Source organism: Syngnathus floridae, chromosome 19 (genome assembly GCF_059516105.1).
Source record: "Syngnathus floridae isolate MCC-2025c chromosome 19, RoL_Sflo_1.0, whole genome shotgun sequence".
In the NCBI taxonomy this organism is placed as follows: Eukaryota; Metazoa; Chordata; class Actinopteri; order Syngnathiformes; family Syngnathidae; genus Syngnathus; species Syngnathus floridae.
The window spans coordinates 615,955-633,649 of NC_142431.1; the positions used below are offsets into that span (position 1 = coordinate 615,955).

At 50.5% G+C, this 17,695-nt stretch overlaps 1 protein-coding gene across 2 annotated transcripts; it reads right to left on the reverse strand.

Annotated features, from left to right (window-relative positions):
- Positions 1-1,004: 1,004 nt before the first annotated feature.
- Positions 1,005-10,980, reverse strand: LOC148381324 (steroid hormone receptor ERR2-like). Of its 2 annotated transcripts, XM_088361581.1 has the most exons (8): positions 9,874-10,980; positions 7,566-7,763; positions 7,076-7,497; positions 6,150-6,266; positions 5,251-5,355; positions 4,959-5,120; positions 3,412-3,681; positions 1,005-2,019 (listed from the first exon to the last, which is right to left on the reverse strand). In XM_088361581.1, exons 2-8 carry the CDS (start codon positions 7,637-7,639, stop codon positions 1,775-1,777), a joined length of 1,395 nt encoding a protein of 464 aa, XP_088217707.1. In that variant the 5' UTR covers positions 7,640-7,763; positions 9,874-10,980; the 3' UTR covers positions 1,005-1,774. The 2 variants fall into 2 exon arrangements, with proteins under 2 accessions (XP_088217707.1, XP_088217708.1); XM_088361582.1 differs by lacking the exon at positions 7,566-7,763 and having other exon boundaries at positions 9,874-10,979.
- Positions 10,981-17,695: the final 6,715 nt, after the last annotated feature.

The following is a 17,695-nucleotide window of genomic DNA, read 5'->3' on the forward strand; positions in this document are numbered from 1 at the left end:
TGCTCTGCCCACACACAAAGACAAATGACGTGGCTCGTGGCAGGCCATAGCACACAGCCAAGCCCCCACCCGGCTGCATTTTGGCTCAAGTTGAAAGGCGGCTAAATGAAATGACTTCCGCACAAGAGCCGGCTCAAGGTCAAGCGGGACGGCTGCCGAGACGGGACAGTCGGGACCCGCGTGCCCCGACGGCGCCGGCTGGCTACAACACACACACACGGGGAGGGAGGCCAGCAAATTCAAATAGATTTGCAAGTGTGCTATGATAAGTTTTTCTAACATGTGGAAGAAATGTTTGAAAGCTTATGTACACACGAACCTTGCAGGGGGGGGGGGGGGGGGCGTCCCTTCGCCGAGGAGGCTCGTCCGTCCGTGTTTTATGGAAAGCGGCGTGTGGAGGAGAAGGCCACAAATGAGACGGCCGCCGCGCAGCTTTCTCCCCTGCGAGAAAACCAACCACTTAGTTCATGTCGGTACATTCTTTTTTGTGAATACAGCATGTACGTATGACGTTACCTGATTTCTGTGCCAGCCATTCCCAGGGGGGACTCGCGTGGTCCGCTTCCACCAAAAAAAAATAATCAATTGGTCAGCCACCGCGTGGTGACCACAATGAAAACAAAGAAAGTCGTTTATTATTATTATTTTTAGGACACTTGTGTTTGAGAATACAAGCTGCGATATTTTTCAATTTTTTTTTCCACACCGAGGCGTCGTAGCGCTAATGAACAAGGTAAAGCGAGCCCTGGTGTCAGATAACGTTTTCCCAACCGACGGAAGCAAATAAAAAAAGTGTCGCCCCTTCCCGCCCAAAAAGCTTCTTCTTCGACATCCAATTAATTCTAATTGTCGCTCGGGCTGAAATCCTCAACAGAAATGGAGCAATTAAAGTGGGCACGGGCTCCACCTCGGGGACGGTGTTTTATTTCCGTCGGTGGCGGCAAAGGCAGAAATGCTAATGGATGTTTTCTGCGTCCGTAAAACAAAGGCTGCGAGGAAGAACATTTGCGATGACATCAGAACACGGGAGGCGTGTTTATTGCAGAGCTATCTGGTCACATTAAACAGGGTATCAGTAGATTGGTTGGGGGGGAAAAAAAAAAAAAAGTTTGGTTTGACACGGTACATTATTGCACATCTCCGCTCACGATTTTCCACATTCTGGGTTACAACCAAAATTCCCCCCAAAAATGTCTTCAAAATTCTACACACAACACTGCGCAATGACACCATTTTGTTTTGAATATCAAAATAAAATAAAAACTCAAATTCTTTTTTTTCTTTGACTTTAGTAAAGCAGTTGACTTTGTCTAAAAGTGTACTTTTGCTCGCTGTGTCGTTGCGGAGTGCCGTGTGTAGAATTGTAGTGGCGGACTTCCTTTTGGAAGATGACAAAAAAAGGGAAGCCTTTCCCAAAGGAATCAATCCGTCAAGCGATCACGTGGCGGTGCCGCAGCGCAATTGCCACCCAGACAAAATGGAAAAGCAAAGAACCGAAAGACAAAATGGCTCCGCAGCTGCATGGTCAGGACATTTTGAGGGCAGCTTTGAAGGTGAAGCTTGAGATGCTAGCAAGACCGAACTTTCCTCGTTTCTGTACAATTTTTACACATAGATGAATCGTAATAATCCCGCACCGTGTTGATATTCGCTCGTCAAGCTTTTTCCCGTTGGCACAATATAGTCATGCGCTGTCCCGCCACCTGTTGGCAGCTGTCCGTCAAAGGCGTAGGCCCCGCCCCGCCCCGCCTGGCCCGGCCCCCCCCGCCCGCTGTCAAGCCTTTGCCTCCAGCATTTCCAGGAAGAGTTTGTGCATGGGCACCTTGCCCTGCATCTTGACGCTGTAGAAGTGCTGCACGGCCTTGGTGGCCGTCTGCCGCAGGAGGGGCAGCGTCATGAGCAGCTTGCCCGCCCGCCGGGGGTCCTCCGGGTGCTGGCAGCCCTCAAAGTCCTGCAGGGCCTCGTGGAGGGAATCCTGCAGCCTCTGCACGGCCTCCAGGTTCTCGATGTGCATGGAGTCTGGAGAGGGGGGGAGACGGACGGGGTTTACACATCCAAGCGTACACTTTGGAAGATTTGTCTCCACTTTGACTTGTTAGCGGCTAACGAGGCTCCTTAAATAAATGCCTGCGCGAGGACAGACGGGCCCGCTCTCTCGGGACCTGCGGCAAGATTCATTTCTCGGGCCAATACGGAGCGTATCCGGTCCCGAGTGTTTGCTAATGAATTCGGCAGCGGCATTGCGCTTGCGCTGAAGAATGATGGGTCCGTGCGCTGGCTCCCCCTTAGCTTAGCGCTTCCGTTTGTTGTGGACGTTCAAATAAAAAAAGACACCAGCGCGGCAGATGGAATGAAGCACGTAAATAGCGGAAAAACATGGACGGGAAATGACATGGGGGGTAAGCAAAAGGCTAATTGTGATCCGAACTGACTGATGAAGTCCACTCGCGTGCCTTTGGTGTAAATTGCGTTTCTATCTTGGGAAATTAACTGGGCTGCGCACATGCAAAGCGTCCCGTCATGCGCGTGCCCCGTGCAAAGGCAACTTGCAAGAAACAATTTCAGAGTAATCCGTCAGCGGCCCGCCACCGCCGCCGTCGATATGCGGCTAATTACAAAATCAATGGCTGAGAATTTCCACAGCTGTCGCACACGCACGAGAGCCCGCAAACGCCCACCCGAAAAGCCGCTCGGAGCTTTACGTTTGAACGCCGCCCCTCCGGCCTGAACTCTGGCTTGAGTTGTCACACGTCTCCCGTTCCCAGCGCTTCCCAGCGCTTCCCAGCGCTTCCAATTCCCCCACACGGGACAACAAATTGCAACGGCTCAAATGCTCACCGAGAAAAAGCGCAGAGGGCGATTGCCATCGTGCCACAAAAAAAGCTGCGGGCTCAGCACTTTTGTGTCCCTCAGTCAGACGGGAGAAAAGGTTGCCGCCGCCGCCGCGGCGTCACAATCGATGGGCGGCCGTGCCGAGTGAAAAGCAAAGTGTCGATACGAGCGGTGGCGGCGGCGGCAGCGGCGTCTGGCCATTCTGCTCCACTTAACGCATTTTATTGACAGCCCCTGTTTTCCTAATGAAATGCTAAACATATCTGGGGCGGGCTGTGACAGCTCCTGTTATGGAGACGGACGCACACACGGACAGCCATGAAAAGGCGGCCCTTCCAGCTTTTTGTCCCGCCTTATCTCGTCACCCTTCAGCGTGGCCACACTGGAGACAACTTCAGTTGATTTGCTTTCTTTCTTTGCTTTAATTGGACGCCTACTTGGATTGGATTGGAGGACAGATAGCTCGCGTAGATATCAAATAAAGTAGATGTCATGAACTAGCACGAATTTGCCGTTTTGCACAGAGGATCACCAATGTACGGCCGGCCGTTCTACGGTCACGAGAAAAGGTGAACTGACCCGAGTTGGCCAGCGCGATGGCCTTGAGCGTGACAAACTCCTCCTTGTCCACGCGCAGCTTCTTGAAGCGCCGCACCAAGGGCAGGATGGCCACGTGCAGGTCCAGCAGGCCCGAGCTCCTGGCCCGTTCCTCGTCCACCGCGTAGTCCTCGGCGTAGACCAGCTCCTCGTCGCAGGCCAGCGAGCGGAAGACGATGCTCAGCACCAGGATCTCCATCCAGGCGCTCTGCAGGAGGCTCATCTGATCGCCCAGCGACAGGCTAGAGAAGCCTGAAGGCAGAAAAGATGACAAATCTCAAAATTTGACATTCAATCATCCCGCCAAGACGGACGGACGGACGGACGGCTGAGCTCATTTTCGAATCAATCCGTCGAGAGCCACCTCGCCATGGAAAAAAAAAGCACCTGAAGCACCACCACAATAGCCTTCAGTCCCGTATGGTGAGCAGCAGCCTGATTGGACGGCTGATTGTCGCCTAAATAGGAGGCCCGCCGCCATGCTTCTTATCAGGCAAACAGAGAAGGAGAATGAGCACTTGGGTAGGTGGGGGGGTTGGGGCATTGATTAGCAGATTGTAATCAGTCCAGCAAACGCCAAAGGGCCATCGATCCTGGCTTCACATCTGACAAACTGACAGCTGATGGAGGACATCCGCTACACGGCCGTACGGGGGAGGGCTGATGTAAATACTGTAGCGCAGGCTGCCTCAGGAATTCAAACGCTTGAGCCCCAAAAGGCACTTTTGCGGGGAAACAAAAGGCTTAGTGAGTATTTAGCGCAATCACACGCCATCGATGCGCGGGAAGCTCAAGTGACTTCGCTCAAACAAAACAAAACAAAAAAGATGCGCAACACACTCAGAAGCGGCACGTTTTTTGTCGTTGTTTTTTTTTAAGCGAAGCAAAGCGGGGTCCGGAGAGCCGGCTCGTGTGACGCACGAGCCAACGTCCAAACGGGACGAGTAATTGAACGTCTATCGGGCACGATGAAGCCCCGAGTCGGCCAGCTCGGCTAAATCCGACATCGGTTCACTCTCGATTCATTTTCTATCATTACAGGCCCCCGAAGAGCCCTAATGGGCCTAATAAAACGACAGAGGCAATCATGAGACGAGAGTGCACCCCGGAGGGGAGGGGCCCGAGACAAATGCAATTTATTCATTATCGATTTCATATTTTGTTGCTTAAATTGCCGTTGATTTGATAGTTTATCTCCACCGAAGCGCGGCGGACATGTTTGCGTTGCCGCCGCGGCCGAGGAGCGACGCCGCTTGGAAGGATGACAAAAGCATTGAGCAAAGCGGCCAATGAGCCGATTTGTCAGATCAATGAGCGGCATCTGCCGCCTTTTCTCTCCCAGCGAAGCATCTGCCTCCGTTGACGCTCGTCTTACTCAACGGGTCGGCGACAAGCGCGGGCTGCTCCGTATTGATTAGATTTGAGAATATGGGGCTGGCTTTTCCCCGAGGTGCTCACGAGGAGCAGATCATCATGATTTGGCGTGCGAACAGCGCAGACGTCTCATTTGGTGTCATTTGCGGCGCTACCTGGGATATGCTTGGCCCAGCCGATGATGACCACGAGCTCGCGATCGGCCAGGTCGCACAAGGTGGTCAAGGCCTTGATGTCGCCGTCGGGCACGCTGGGGTCGGGCATGGCGTAGATTTTCTCGGGCTCCACCACCAACAGATGCGACACAATCTTTGTCACTGACGAGAGAGGAAAGGGGCGATATCGTTAGCCCGTCTACGGCGTTTTGCAAGCTATCGCGACATCGCAATTGATGATAAGCTAGGCTTGACTATCAATCAAAGGGAATAAAATCAAGTTGCAACTTACGGGGCTTTTTGGCCGGGGGCGGGATGGTGAGGTAACCGCCGTTCTCGGCGTCCATTCTCCGTTTGTATTTCTGCCGACCCCCTCTCACCCGGTCCAAGCGGACGCCTGCGGAACAAAGACATTTCAGCTTGCCGTTGAGTAGTTTTGAGCGAGTGCTTCGGCGCCCCTTCTGATTTTATTTGAGGATGTTTGAGCATGCAGGTGGTGGCGGCGGCGGCGGGGCTGTTGGGGGAGCAAACAGACTTTAAAGACGGACGGTCAAGTGGAATGGAGTGCTGCGAGATTTCCCAGCAACTCGTCTAAATTCCTTCTTGATTCCCCCGGAACACAAAAGGAAGGCGATTAGGATGCTCTTTCAATTTCCTGACACCGACTATCCACTAACCTAATTACGCTGCGCGCCCGCGGGGGAGCTTCTTGTTCCCAGCAAACACACTGACATCATTTTATGCCTGGCAGATTGAAGCTAAATCCCCCCCCCCCCCCACACCGTTGCAATCGTACGCCTTCCGGTGATCAATAAGACTGGCTGGCAAATAGACTCCTTGTTCTTTGGAACCTGCGTGGAGATTTAATTAGGCGGCAAGTGCAAGCGTCGACGTCCACGGCGGCGCTCCAAAGAACGCACTGGCGAGGAGACACCTGCGAGTATTGCTATACTGCCCGCCCGTCCACCATTTTGATCCAAATCGCTGTTGTTGGGCCAGACGACCAAAATTCTTTGTCAACACGCAAAACGGGGGCAAGCCTCTCCCGGTGGAGGAGAACAAGTGAGGTCGGACGTTCAGAGAGCATTTAGCGGATCGATACGGCAGCAAAGACAGACAGCGTGGGGGGGGGGGGGGTCGCACTTCCTAGGGGAACAGCCTGCCGTGATGATGCTGATGTCACAAACTGACCTTCCTTCAACATGCCCACTTTGAGACACTTCATGAAGCGACACGCTTGGCACGACTTGCGTCTCCGTTTGGTGATCTCGCACTCGTTGGTGGCCGGGCAGCTGTACTCGATATTGCCTGCAAAGCAAAAGGTGGACATTGGTCATTAGTGCCACATGGTGCACACACACACACACATACACAGACTTAAGTGGCGCCCCCCTTCCCTCCCCTCCCCTCGCCTCCCCTCGCCTCGCCACCCCAGTTTACTCATCCCACAGTCACCACTTTGCGTCAAGCACTTCCAACAACACGGCAGACGCTCATCCGTTTGGAAAAGGGAGGTCACATTGCCTCAATCATTTTACCGTTATGAAAGAAAACATTTGAGAGCGCGTGCGCGCGTGTGCTTCTAAAAGCACGAGGTTGTGGCGGTAGCCTCTTAGTTAATCAGCTCTCGCGTCCGTCCACCTTTCTTTCCTCAGAGGACATTTGGAGCTTATTTTTCCCCTCTAAATGTTGATATATTACGATGCCACGCTATTAGCCACGCGCTCGCTCGCTCGCTCGCTCGTCCCCGCTCAGGCCAGACCTCTCCTTGTCCCCCTCTTTTAGCGAGGCCGGGACCCCCGCCTGGCCCCGCCCCGCCCCGCCCCGCCATCCCTGATTACCATTCCATTAAAGTGCCGCCGTCTCCTTTCAGCGAGCGACCGGCGTCCCTCTTTTTATTTCGAGGACGCCCGGGCCTCCGACAACACGGCCACTACGGCGGACCTAATTGGTCCCTTCCCACGCTCAAACGGCAGCTTCTTAATGACAGTCACCCGACAACGATTGTTATCGAGCGCTCGACCCGCAGCCAAACGCCGGCCGTGTTAGGTCCAGAGGTGACGAGGAGGAGGAGGATGAGAAAGAAGAAGAAGAAGGTGTACGGGTCTGGCCGCTACCTTGTATGGTCCTTTTGAAGAAGGCTTTGCAGGCCTCGCAGGAGGCCACGCCGTAGTGGTAGCCCGAGGCCACGTCGCCGCACACCAGGCACAGCCGCTTGGGGATGGCGTTGAGCATGTACTCGCACTTGATGGCCGACTCGTCCGCCAGGCCCCCGGAGCAGTCGTCGTAGCGCCGCAGACAGGCTGCGCCCCCGACCCCCATGCCGTGCACGCCCGGGTTGAACATGGGCGGCGAGTCCAGAAGGTGGCAACCCCGCCCCGCGTTGACGTAGCCGCCGCTGGCGTCCGAGTTGCCGCTGGGACTGTGGCGGCTGCCCGTGTCCACCAGAGACGACGACGGGCTGGATGGCTCCGTTTTCACGTAAGAACCGCAACTGGAGGACAGGTGGCGCTCCTCCGAGGGCATTCTACTCAGCAGCCTGGACGCAAAAATACTCACATTCATACAACCGATACTGTATCATCATAATAACCTTCAAACGCACACGATGTCACGACAGCAGGCGAGGGGCACGCATAGGTTTGCCACATGGATGACGTCTCGACACTGCGGGGTGACATCTACTACGTTGGCGTTGGCGCGCACCTCCAGAGAATTGCTCTCCCCGCAAAGTCAAACACAGCGCTTGCCTCGCCTCGCCTCGCCTCACCTGGCCCGGCCCGGCCAGAATGAAGCAGGCTTAAGCTGTCATTGCGGGGGAAAGACGGGCGCAGTGGTGAGGGACAGTTAGCATATTGATTTCATAAATAAACAGAGATGGCCATCGATCCGCTCTCGTCTTATTTTGCATTTCAATTACCGGCCGGAAGCTTAACCTTCAAACGTCTGCTCAGAAAGAAATTCCTCAGAGGAGAAAAATAAAGTTGCATTATTTGGACTGGAGAGTTATTATTATTATTATTTGCACAAAACTTGCATACAATTTCACATACAATGTAAAAATACCATTTTGAAGGTACCGACACTTAACTTGCTTCTTAATTCTTAATATGATTTGATGGATTATTTTCTGTCAATGACAAGAATGATTTGCGGCAAATGTGTTAACGTTGATATTCAAAGAACAACGTCGCAAGCTAGCTCGACCAAAACCGTGCGAATGTATGGACTGTTACTTGCTCTCCAACTTTGCGTCAAGCTAACATTATTAGCGCCGTAGACACAATTTCAACGACGTGGAGGAATCAAGTCGTGACCCCGACACACACACACACACACACAATCCAACATGACGATGCGCTTCCTGTTTGAGGGCGATCAATTAGGCAAACGTATCCGGCCGTCGCGTTGAAGGTCGGATGTAACGGGAGAGATTTTATTCCCAAATCTTTGCAATGAAATTGCACATGACACTTTTAGGTGTGACTGATGCTGTGCAAAAATCAGCAAAATATAAGTTGGCAAATCCAAATTTGAATTCTCAGTGTGCGCGCAACAATACACAAGACGAGGAGGGAGCCGCTAAAATTAGAAAGCAGCTCAGTGTGCTAGCACATGTGCTGGATCCCTCAGCGGCCGTGTGTGCGTGTGTGTGTGTGTGTGTGTGTGTGTGTGTGTCTTTTTGCGCTGAGGGGTCCCTACGGAGGCAGAAATGAAATAGATATATTATTCAAAAGTGATGACAAGCTACTTTTTGAATTTGGAGCAAACAGAAGGAAAGACACCCAAAGTGGCACGTCTTTGCAAAAAATGCTTGCTGATCAACAAAAGTGACTGAGCAGCAAACTGAGGTGAGCTGCTTCCTTTTTATTGGAAATTAAAATTAGAAAAGAACATTTTGCTGTCGTTTCAAATGATGTGGAGATGGTTTTTTTTTAAGATATACTTATTCTGTGTGGCAAAAGATTCTGGAAATGTTTAAGATGATCATTTTGCACACAGTCACTTTTTTGTAGAAAAAAAGGACGCAGGACTTTGCAGCATCATCATCATAAAAGAAAAGTTTGATAGGTTTTGCATTTACAAAACACGAGGGACTGATGTTTTCATTTTCTGTCTGCGCATAAAAAATGGAACCATCAAAATGTTTACATTTGACTGAAAAATGAAATTTGCACTCGAGAATGAAAATGTTGTCAGGGGCCAATTTTGGAGCAGAATTTGGACGCTTTGTTTTTTTTGGCCATCTCCCCAATGCTCTTTGGCCAAAAGACGCCAACGTGGGACTGCAATTCAAGTTTCATTGGATGTTGGCGTCCACTTCCTGTCCCGGCTGAAATGGACACCCGGCGTGGCACGGTGCAGCGCGGCGCGGTGCATCGGGCAGCTCGTGCCGCATTTTATTTCCGCTCGAGCACTTTGGCATTTTGCTGTCTTGGGACGGGCGACGACAAGTTATGAATAAAAACAGAACAAAATCTAAAGTGAACCGATTCCTTATTAAAATGAAGAGAATTGACCTATTTTTAACTCCATGAAAAAAGTTGTACAAATGTGTTTTTGGGCTATATATTTCGGTAACGTGTACTATAAACACACTATAAATACTGACATATAGTGTATATAACGAACAGACATATATATACAGCCACAGAGTATCAAGTATAAATTTGTATCTATTTTTTTAAGGATGGCATTTAATGTTTGATAGAATTGCAGTCATTGTTTTGAGGCTTTTGGCTCATTAAAGGGCCTAACATTATTGTTGCAGCTCCTACTCTTCCTTCCACCTGGAACAGAGCGGGACGGACGGACACGTGCGCAGCCTCCAGCGCAGCGCAGCGCAGCGAGCCGTCCCTCCCGCAAGCCACTTACTTGCTCAAGAGTTTAGCCGTCAAGTCAAAGATGCACCTACTGGTTATGGTAGCAGAGCGGGTCGGGGATGCACACTTCAGAAACGTCCATCAGTCCGCGTGAAGCATTCCTGATGTTGCAGGAGGACCAGGACTAAAAAAAGAAAAAAAAAAAAACAAACACACACGCCCCCCCCCCTCCTTCCAAAAAGAAGATCAGTTCCCAAGTCTCTGCATCATGTCAGGATGTCGCCGGGATGTTCGGCTCCCACCCCGCGACAAACTCCTCCAAGGCTACTCGGGGGGGAAGATGAGCGCGAGAAGCGAGGGATGGAGAAGCGGAGGAACGAAGCCACGCAGCTGCAGTGAGACAGAGCGAGAGCGAGTCTCCATTGCTGACGCGGGGGTGCTTTAAGCGCCGAGGGGCGTGCTCGGCTGAGGACGGCGCAGCCCTGATTGGATCACACTCTGCAGCGGCTGGTCCAGGGCAGGCCAATGAGAAAGAAGGTCCAATGGTTCCAGAGACACATTTTTTGTCTTTATTCCTGTGAGATTTTTATTTTACGTTCTTTGGACGAAAACAATGTCTTGCCGTCAAATGAAAAGCACGATAGGACAACTCGCTCACAGGCATGTCTTCTTTATCCTCTGTGACTTTACTGCAGCTTACTGAGGTGCAATTGATACGTTACGTCTTCATTATACTGCCCCCTGGTGGCCAAGGTGCACACACCACAAGGTGCAACACAAAGAATGAAGCAAAACACTTCTTTATATCCTATTTCAAGATGTCATGGACGTTCGTACGGAAACATGGGGTGTGCTAATTGGCACAAGACCTCCCCCTACATGACTGGAGTGGAACACCAGTTGTGTGAGAGACCCGATATTGGGGAACGAGGTGTTGACACCAGCGAGCGAGTGAGCGAGCGAGAGGCACGTCTGATGGAAACGGAGTGTTTACGGCGCTTTACGGGCTCAACGCCGGCTTCCACCTGGCTAAAGGGTTCCTGTTGCGCTTTCATCGCGTCCGGCTTTGCTTTTGAAGCAGCCGCAGCTGCTTCCCACACCGGCCCACCAATCACACTGCTAAGTAAGCAGGGGGTGGGAAAAAAAGAAAAGAAATATATACTATATATATATATATATATATATATTGTACAGTATTTTGTCCCCCCCCCCTTCCAATTCACCATCAACCCACATTTCCCCCCCGCGATCAATACAAAAGCCATCATGCGCTCGTTAGCGATCAAAGCTTCGAAGCCTCAGGGACAAAGCAACCTCCTTATTATTCTTTTTTTTAAACTAACACAAATTCTACATTTTCTTTAGCTGTCACTTTGGATGAGCGTCACGGGAGGCCAAAAGAAAGAAAGACAAGCAGGGGGCCAATTAATAAACTGAGCGGCGCATTCAATTAAATTCCTGATCAATATTTTGGCATGAATGTACTTTCCGGCGGTGGGACGTTCTGCTGATCTGATTAAGACATCCAGACGTAATCAATAGAGGCGATATGCTGATAGTTCTCATGAAAAGAAGAAAAACTGACAAGTAGTATGATGGCTCCATCACCGCAGTGGAAATTTGACATTTCGGGTCATTTTCAAGAGGACAACAACGCTGGTTCCGCTCATTTCATGGATTTTTTTTTTGTTTGTTTTTTTTTTGTGGCATCTGACAGGAAATCTATTGAGCCATGGCCAAAGCAAGAAAGACTAATCCAATCATTACGTCTGTATTGAAGCCAAACAGATCTGCAAGCGCTAAGCAGCTCACCGGCCTGCTTAGGATCCAAAGGCACTAATTGCCTTTTCTCTGCATTTTGGGTGAGAAACTGCTGCTGTTTTTATGAAATTGCTTTGTTCCAAAGGACGGCAAAAACGTGTTTTGAGAAGAGCGTCGTCGACTTTGCCCTTTGGCTCGAGGCCGACGAAGGTCAGCCAAAGTGGGCTGATCAATAAGACGGGCCGGCAAAAAAAGGATGTCAAACATCACAAAAACATTTTTGGGGATTACACTGGAGATGTCTCCATTACACCATGACGGAGTCACCCCGAAACGGAAAGCGCAGCCGTGACATTGTGCTTCATAAGGCCGATCGATACCTTCGTCTCAAATTCATTCCCACCTTCAACATGAGCCCGAGTGCACGTATATCATTTGTCATGGCCAAATGCAACGGGAAGACGCACGACCAAAGTTGGATGAAACAAGTAGAAGATGAAAGTGTGAATGGGCGCCACAATTCCACAATTAGCCCGCGGGCTACCAGGAGCTCTTCAATGATCAGCTCCGCTCGCGAGTACAAAACTTTGTGGCACTTAAATGGGGGAAAAGGTTCCTCTCATCTCGTCCCGATCCCGCCATGAAAGACGGAAAAGGACGTGCACGTTTCTCTTTGGAAGCTAGCAATGACACCTTAGCTTGCAAACTCCGGAGAAGATGAACAAGGACACCCAGACGGCATTCTCCTTCCCTCTGTCTGAGTTTGAATGAAAAATCGACTTTTGACATTGACGGGGTCAGACGTGAGCGTGACGAGCAGGTCGACCGACCCCTGTCGGCGTATCGCAAGCGCAGCAGTCGCATTGCTCCCTCGGTCATGCGCGCAGTGCAGGCAGACTGCTTACGTACCAGAAGCGGCGGGAACCTTTCATATTTCACGCTCAGCGTTTTTGGCCGGGCTAATTTTGGCAGCCTTTAAGGGGATAAAAATAAACGGCTGCCGCAAGGAGGGGCCCGCCGTAATCTTGTATCCCAACCGTTGTTGCGGCTAAATGTCGGCCTTGCGCTCCATTCTGGGGGGGGGGGGGGATTAAACCTCCTCCCTGCTTGCCCCTTTGTGCTATTTTTAAGCGGACAGTGACATCGGAGGACGGCTTCGAGGAACACCTTTGCTCTCCGGGCTGCTCGTCCAATTCGGTCAGCAGATTGCCAAAGTGGCCATGCGCTTCCAAGAGCGACTCTGCGCCGTGATCCCGGACGGAGCTGGCTAAGCTAACATCGGGACAGACGCTACGATCGTCAACAAAACTCCGACGGCTCGGCTCAAGCGAGGGAGGGAGGCGGCGGCTAATGGTGTTAAAAAAGTTGGGAGGCAAATACAAAGTCAGAATTGGTGGGCCTTAGGAAGTTCTCAGTACCTGGGAAAGGAGGCCGTTCCTGTTCCTGCAGGCTTTTGCGCTATTGTAGGCTAGCAAAAGCCCGACCGACTCTTCTGGGCCTGGTTGCTTCCCTGTGAGCTCAAGCGGCGGATTTTAGCGCGCGCTCGTCCCACGAGGGCAAAAAGCTTTGCCGGAGTTGGAGGAGGGTTATAGCGAGTTCACTTGCTAATGCTCTTGGAGCGAGCGCTCAAACTTTTTTTTTTCCTCCAAAATAACAATCATTGTAAATAAAGAAAGAAATAAAAAAGAGATAATATGAGGTTGGGAATGTTTGGCGGCGGAGCAAGATGGGATATGCCAGTCGAATGAGGAAAATCCTCTGGGCATTCTCCACACAAACAAGTGCAGGAAAAGCCCCCAAAAAATAAAAGACACATTCAGATAACATTTTCCAAAGAAGAAAATGGAAAAGGGAAGAATCCAGGGCTGAACATTTTGGGGAAATATCAACAAATCCACGCAAGGCATTCATCTGGATCAAAGTCATCAATAGCAAATGTCTGGCACACCTGTCGGTTGGACCATCCGTCTTTTTCCCCGACAGTCATCCACATTAATTCCGTGATTGTCTTCCCCTCATTTTCCCCCTCGTTATGCATTTAATGTTTCCAATTTGCCGTCACGGCGGAAAACGGCGCGAGAAGCTATAAATTCCCTTCTAATTCCAAATAATTAGGATTACACGGACCAGCGGTTTTCAATCAGCGAGATCATCCCGCTGATAGATGGCGGGCGGGATAACTGGTCATTGCGCCGCACATAAATATTGTGTCGTTCCATTAATCTGCTCTAATGAGGTGTCAGAGCTGCCACTCATCCATCAAATGCAATTAGGAATAAACACATATGCATGGAGCTGGCTAATTAATAATTAGCAAAGCAAAGAAAACACTATTGGCAATTTAGCCGGGCCCGGCCCGGCGCCACAATGACACAGCAGGCCCATACAAAACTACTTTGACGCTTTTTGCTGGCCTTGGCTTTGCCGATAGGTCACTTTAGGAGAGAAAAAAAAAACGAAAAACAGAAGCTCGAGATGGACGGATGGACAATTTGTCCTCATCTTTCATTGATGCCCTCATTGTGCTAAAAAAAAAGACATTTCATGAGCGGAATTCGTCGTCTTGTGTTGACCAGAGGCCTCCTGAAGGCGTTTGAGAGCAACGGCGCAAAGCGGCGCCAACAGGTCGCCACCATTTTGGGAGTCAGAGCGACACGTCACTCGCAATTTAACTTAAATCAGCCGTTTTGCCTCAATGAGCTAACGTTAGCGCTCCTTTTGAAGGCCGTTTGAGGAAAAAAAAAGAGAAAAGAAACGATCTTTGGTAAACGGCCGCCGCGGTGGCGCCGCATCGACGCGTCGACTTCACAGCGACACTCTCGGGGAATCCCGCGGCCACGCTCCCCCTGCCGCCGCCCTGGGCAATTATTCCCTTTTTGAAATACAAAAATGTGGCGGCGCACGTGCGCGCCCCGGCGCTAACTTGTCTTGAAAGCGGAAGCAAATGCGCCGTGGCGGCGGCGGCCCCCTTCGGTGCGCTCAAATCATCTGAAAGCTTTGCTAGCTTGCGCCTGTGCTGGCGTCGATGAGAAGGTGGCACAAAAAGTGGGAGCTGACAAAGAACATACCATCAATTAGCCCAAGCATTAACATTTTAGAGGAAGCCGGTGTTGCCATCCCCTGGGCTCACCCGACTGCCGCCCTTTTCATATTCAAATAGCACACTTTAAAGTAGGTCATAGCTAAGCCACGCACACACACACCCCCAAAAAAGAAAGAAAAAAAAACATTTGGGAGTGAGGTAGAGCGCTGCGGTATAGCTTGAAAATAAAATTGTTTTCAGGAAAATTTGAGAGCCAATTTTTATTCAAACAAAGATTTGCTTTTGTTTGTTCCCCTTCTGGGATTTCTCCGGATAAGAAACAAACTTGGAGACACCAGTGAGATTTCTCACCGTATCAACTTCCACAAAAATATTTTTTTTCCCTTTCACAACAATAAAATTCTCCTCTTGGAGGCGAAAAAAAGTTTGGGGTCACCTAGACAATTTGATTAAAACGCACCGTTGTACAGAGAGAAGCAGAAAATGCTCTGAGAAAAAAACGAAACAGAAATGCTTTAAAGAGAAAATAGCACTCCAAAATATTTATATGAACGATAGTTAATATCGTATATTGTCTGTCTACATGTGTTGCGGCAGGCCGTCTGAAAGGGGTTTAGCGCTGCAAAATAATTATTTTGCCGCCTCCTCGCGGGATGGACCGATGGCCCCGGCCCGGGTGTTATTTGTCTTGTGGCGCCTGCTGAGCCCTCACGTCCACTCGGGGAAGCAATGGAGGAAAGAAAAAGAAAAAAAAAAGGGGACGGCCGGACGACAATCCGTCAGCGACAGTCATCACTTAGCCGCTCGCTCAATATGAAGTCAGCGCCAGTCAAACAAGAGCGCCAGCCGAGCGGGACATGATTAAAAATATGCGCAGGGAAATGAAATGCAAATCTTTTGCACCTTATGTTGGCTGGGTACATTGGAATGGAATGGCAAGGCAAGGAAGGGGGGAAAAAGTCATTTTAAACCAAAAAAATTAACCCTACCCTCGCCTCAAATCAGGAGAAAGTTTGGGAGTCAGCTTTTCAAGCTGCGTTAAACACGTCTGGCGTCCAATGTTAGCCTACATTTCTGCACCATGCTAACCGTTGAGTCTCTTCTTTTATGTCCAGCACAAGTATTTTTTTTTTTTAAAGTGCTGTATAAACAAAGTGGCTTCCCAAACGGCAAATACAAATATGGCGGCGATGTCGCACATGAGGGTGAAGGACGTGCGGACAGGCCCGGCAATAAATGACTGCCACGCAGCGAGCGCCCCGGCAAAATCCGAGGCCCCCCGCTTTTCAATTCGCCGAATGATGAATTCCGCCGCGCCGCGTTGTGCTATTAATTTACATGCATGCGGGTGACTCCGCCAGGACTCATTTGTTATTCTAATGGCACACAATCGCCTTCATGGTGGGTGGCCGCTGCAAAACCAGCCCCCCCCCCAAAAATAATATTTGAAAAAGCAAAAGAAAAGAACTAGAAGTGCACACATTCAAAAACTTTCTACCATTTAAGTTGCAACAAAAAGACTCGGAAATCCCAACACAGCGTGCGTCCGGCCGTTTGTCCGCTTCGCGAAAATCCTCTCCCTCGAACAGCGAGGAGAAAAAAAACGAAAAAAAAAAACTTCTTCAAGCGCTGACTGTTTTAGCGCGGGCGCTACTTTAAGCAGCGGCTGCTGGCGCGACCCTCGAGACCATCAATCAGCTTCGCGGGAGCAAGATGGAGTGAAAAGCAGCCGCGGAAGACGGAGGGAGCCGGCCGATAGATTGAACAATCAATAGTGACACCGAGAAATGGCGAGTCGGCGGCGTCTAGCCACGTGCACGCTTCCGTCGCCTGCAATGCACATTTCATACACTTTTACGCGCATCGATTAGCTGCCCCCGGAGTTGCTAAATGACGTGTTTATCGATTCGCGGTGCTTTTTCTTTTTTTACGGCGGCTTGGAGAAAGACATCAAGACGCAAGTGGAGGAGAAATCTTTGGCCAGCGAGTGGCGGAACTGGAAGGAGTAAGCCAAGTGTCACCATTCAATCGTAAGAGAAAATAAAAACTCGTTTTTGAAGGCGAGTGAGCGAGCTTCAGCATTGAATTTCTGCCACCCCCTTGGCAGCTGCTCAACAGGTGTGTCGTCCAATCAGAGCCGCCGGGCTGGGCCGACTGGCAAATCCTTTTGGCATTTTGGCCCGGATCGCTCGGTTCGTTTCAAAACGCTCGCAAGACGCTCGCATCCAATGCGAAACGTAAGCTAACGGGCTGCGGAGTGAGCTTTTGTCTTTCAGTGGTTTCACCACGCAAGATGGATGGCGCGCTCACCCCCGAGCGGCAAATGAGGTGCTCGGGGTGGCGACCTGTCACTCACCCATGCCTCTCACAGTCAAGGCCTAGTGACAAGTGTTAAATCGTGGCCGCCGAGGCCAATGCTGTTAAGCGGAAAGCCGCTAGCGCATCTTGCTGATGCTAATGAGAGCGTCACGCTCATTTTGCACAGCCACAATTTGGAAGCGCAGCACTCCTATTTCATACTTTAGTCAAATTAGCAATGTTTTCATACTTGACTCGTACAGTTTGCGTTTTACCAAGCGGGATCTAGCCCGACCCCCCAGCCGGCCTGTCGTCGTTGTCGCTCTCCCTAGCCGTGGGAAATTGGGTTAACGCTCGCTAAGTGTCCCATCGTTAGTGCTGTTAATTGACTACTGCGTGCGATAATTAACAGGGAGCAGACTGCCGAGCTCGCTAATCTTATTTAGGTCATTTGCATTTAAAATGGTTTTGCTCACTTGATTCCTGGTGGAAGAAGAAGGAAAAAAAAAAAAGAACTTTGACGGACGAGATGGACGCGGCGTCTCTATCGTAGAACCTTTAAGTATGAAGACCCTCTACGCACTTGGTCTCCAGTTGACCCAGTCCTGGTCTAGAGGAGGGATGCATGGGTATTATTATTAGGTCGATGGAAGGAAGGAAGGAAGGAATGAAAGATGGCCCAACACCGCTGCCCCAGGCAAAGTGAACAAGTACACCCCAGCCAGCTGCTATCTATTATGACACACACACTCACACACACGTATGGATGGCGGGTATCACGGGGGTGGTCCGGCCTCGTCCTTGCCGAAGCG

Bases quoted from the DNA above. Each gene is read 5' to 3' on its own strand.
- LOC148381324 (XM_088361581.1), bottom strand. From the start codon at position 7,639: ATGTCACCCCGCAGTGTCGAGACGTCATCCATGTGGCAAACCTATGCG. The intron at 6,267-7,075 runs GTAGCGGCCAGA...TTTGCTTTGCAG, and splicing joins CTTCAAAAGGACCATACAAG to GCAATATCGAGTACAGCTGC. The intron at 5,121-5,250 runs GTAAGTTGCAAC...CTCTCTCGTCAG, and splicing joins GCCCCCGGCCAAAAAGCCCC to TGACAAAGATTGTGTCGCAT.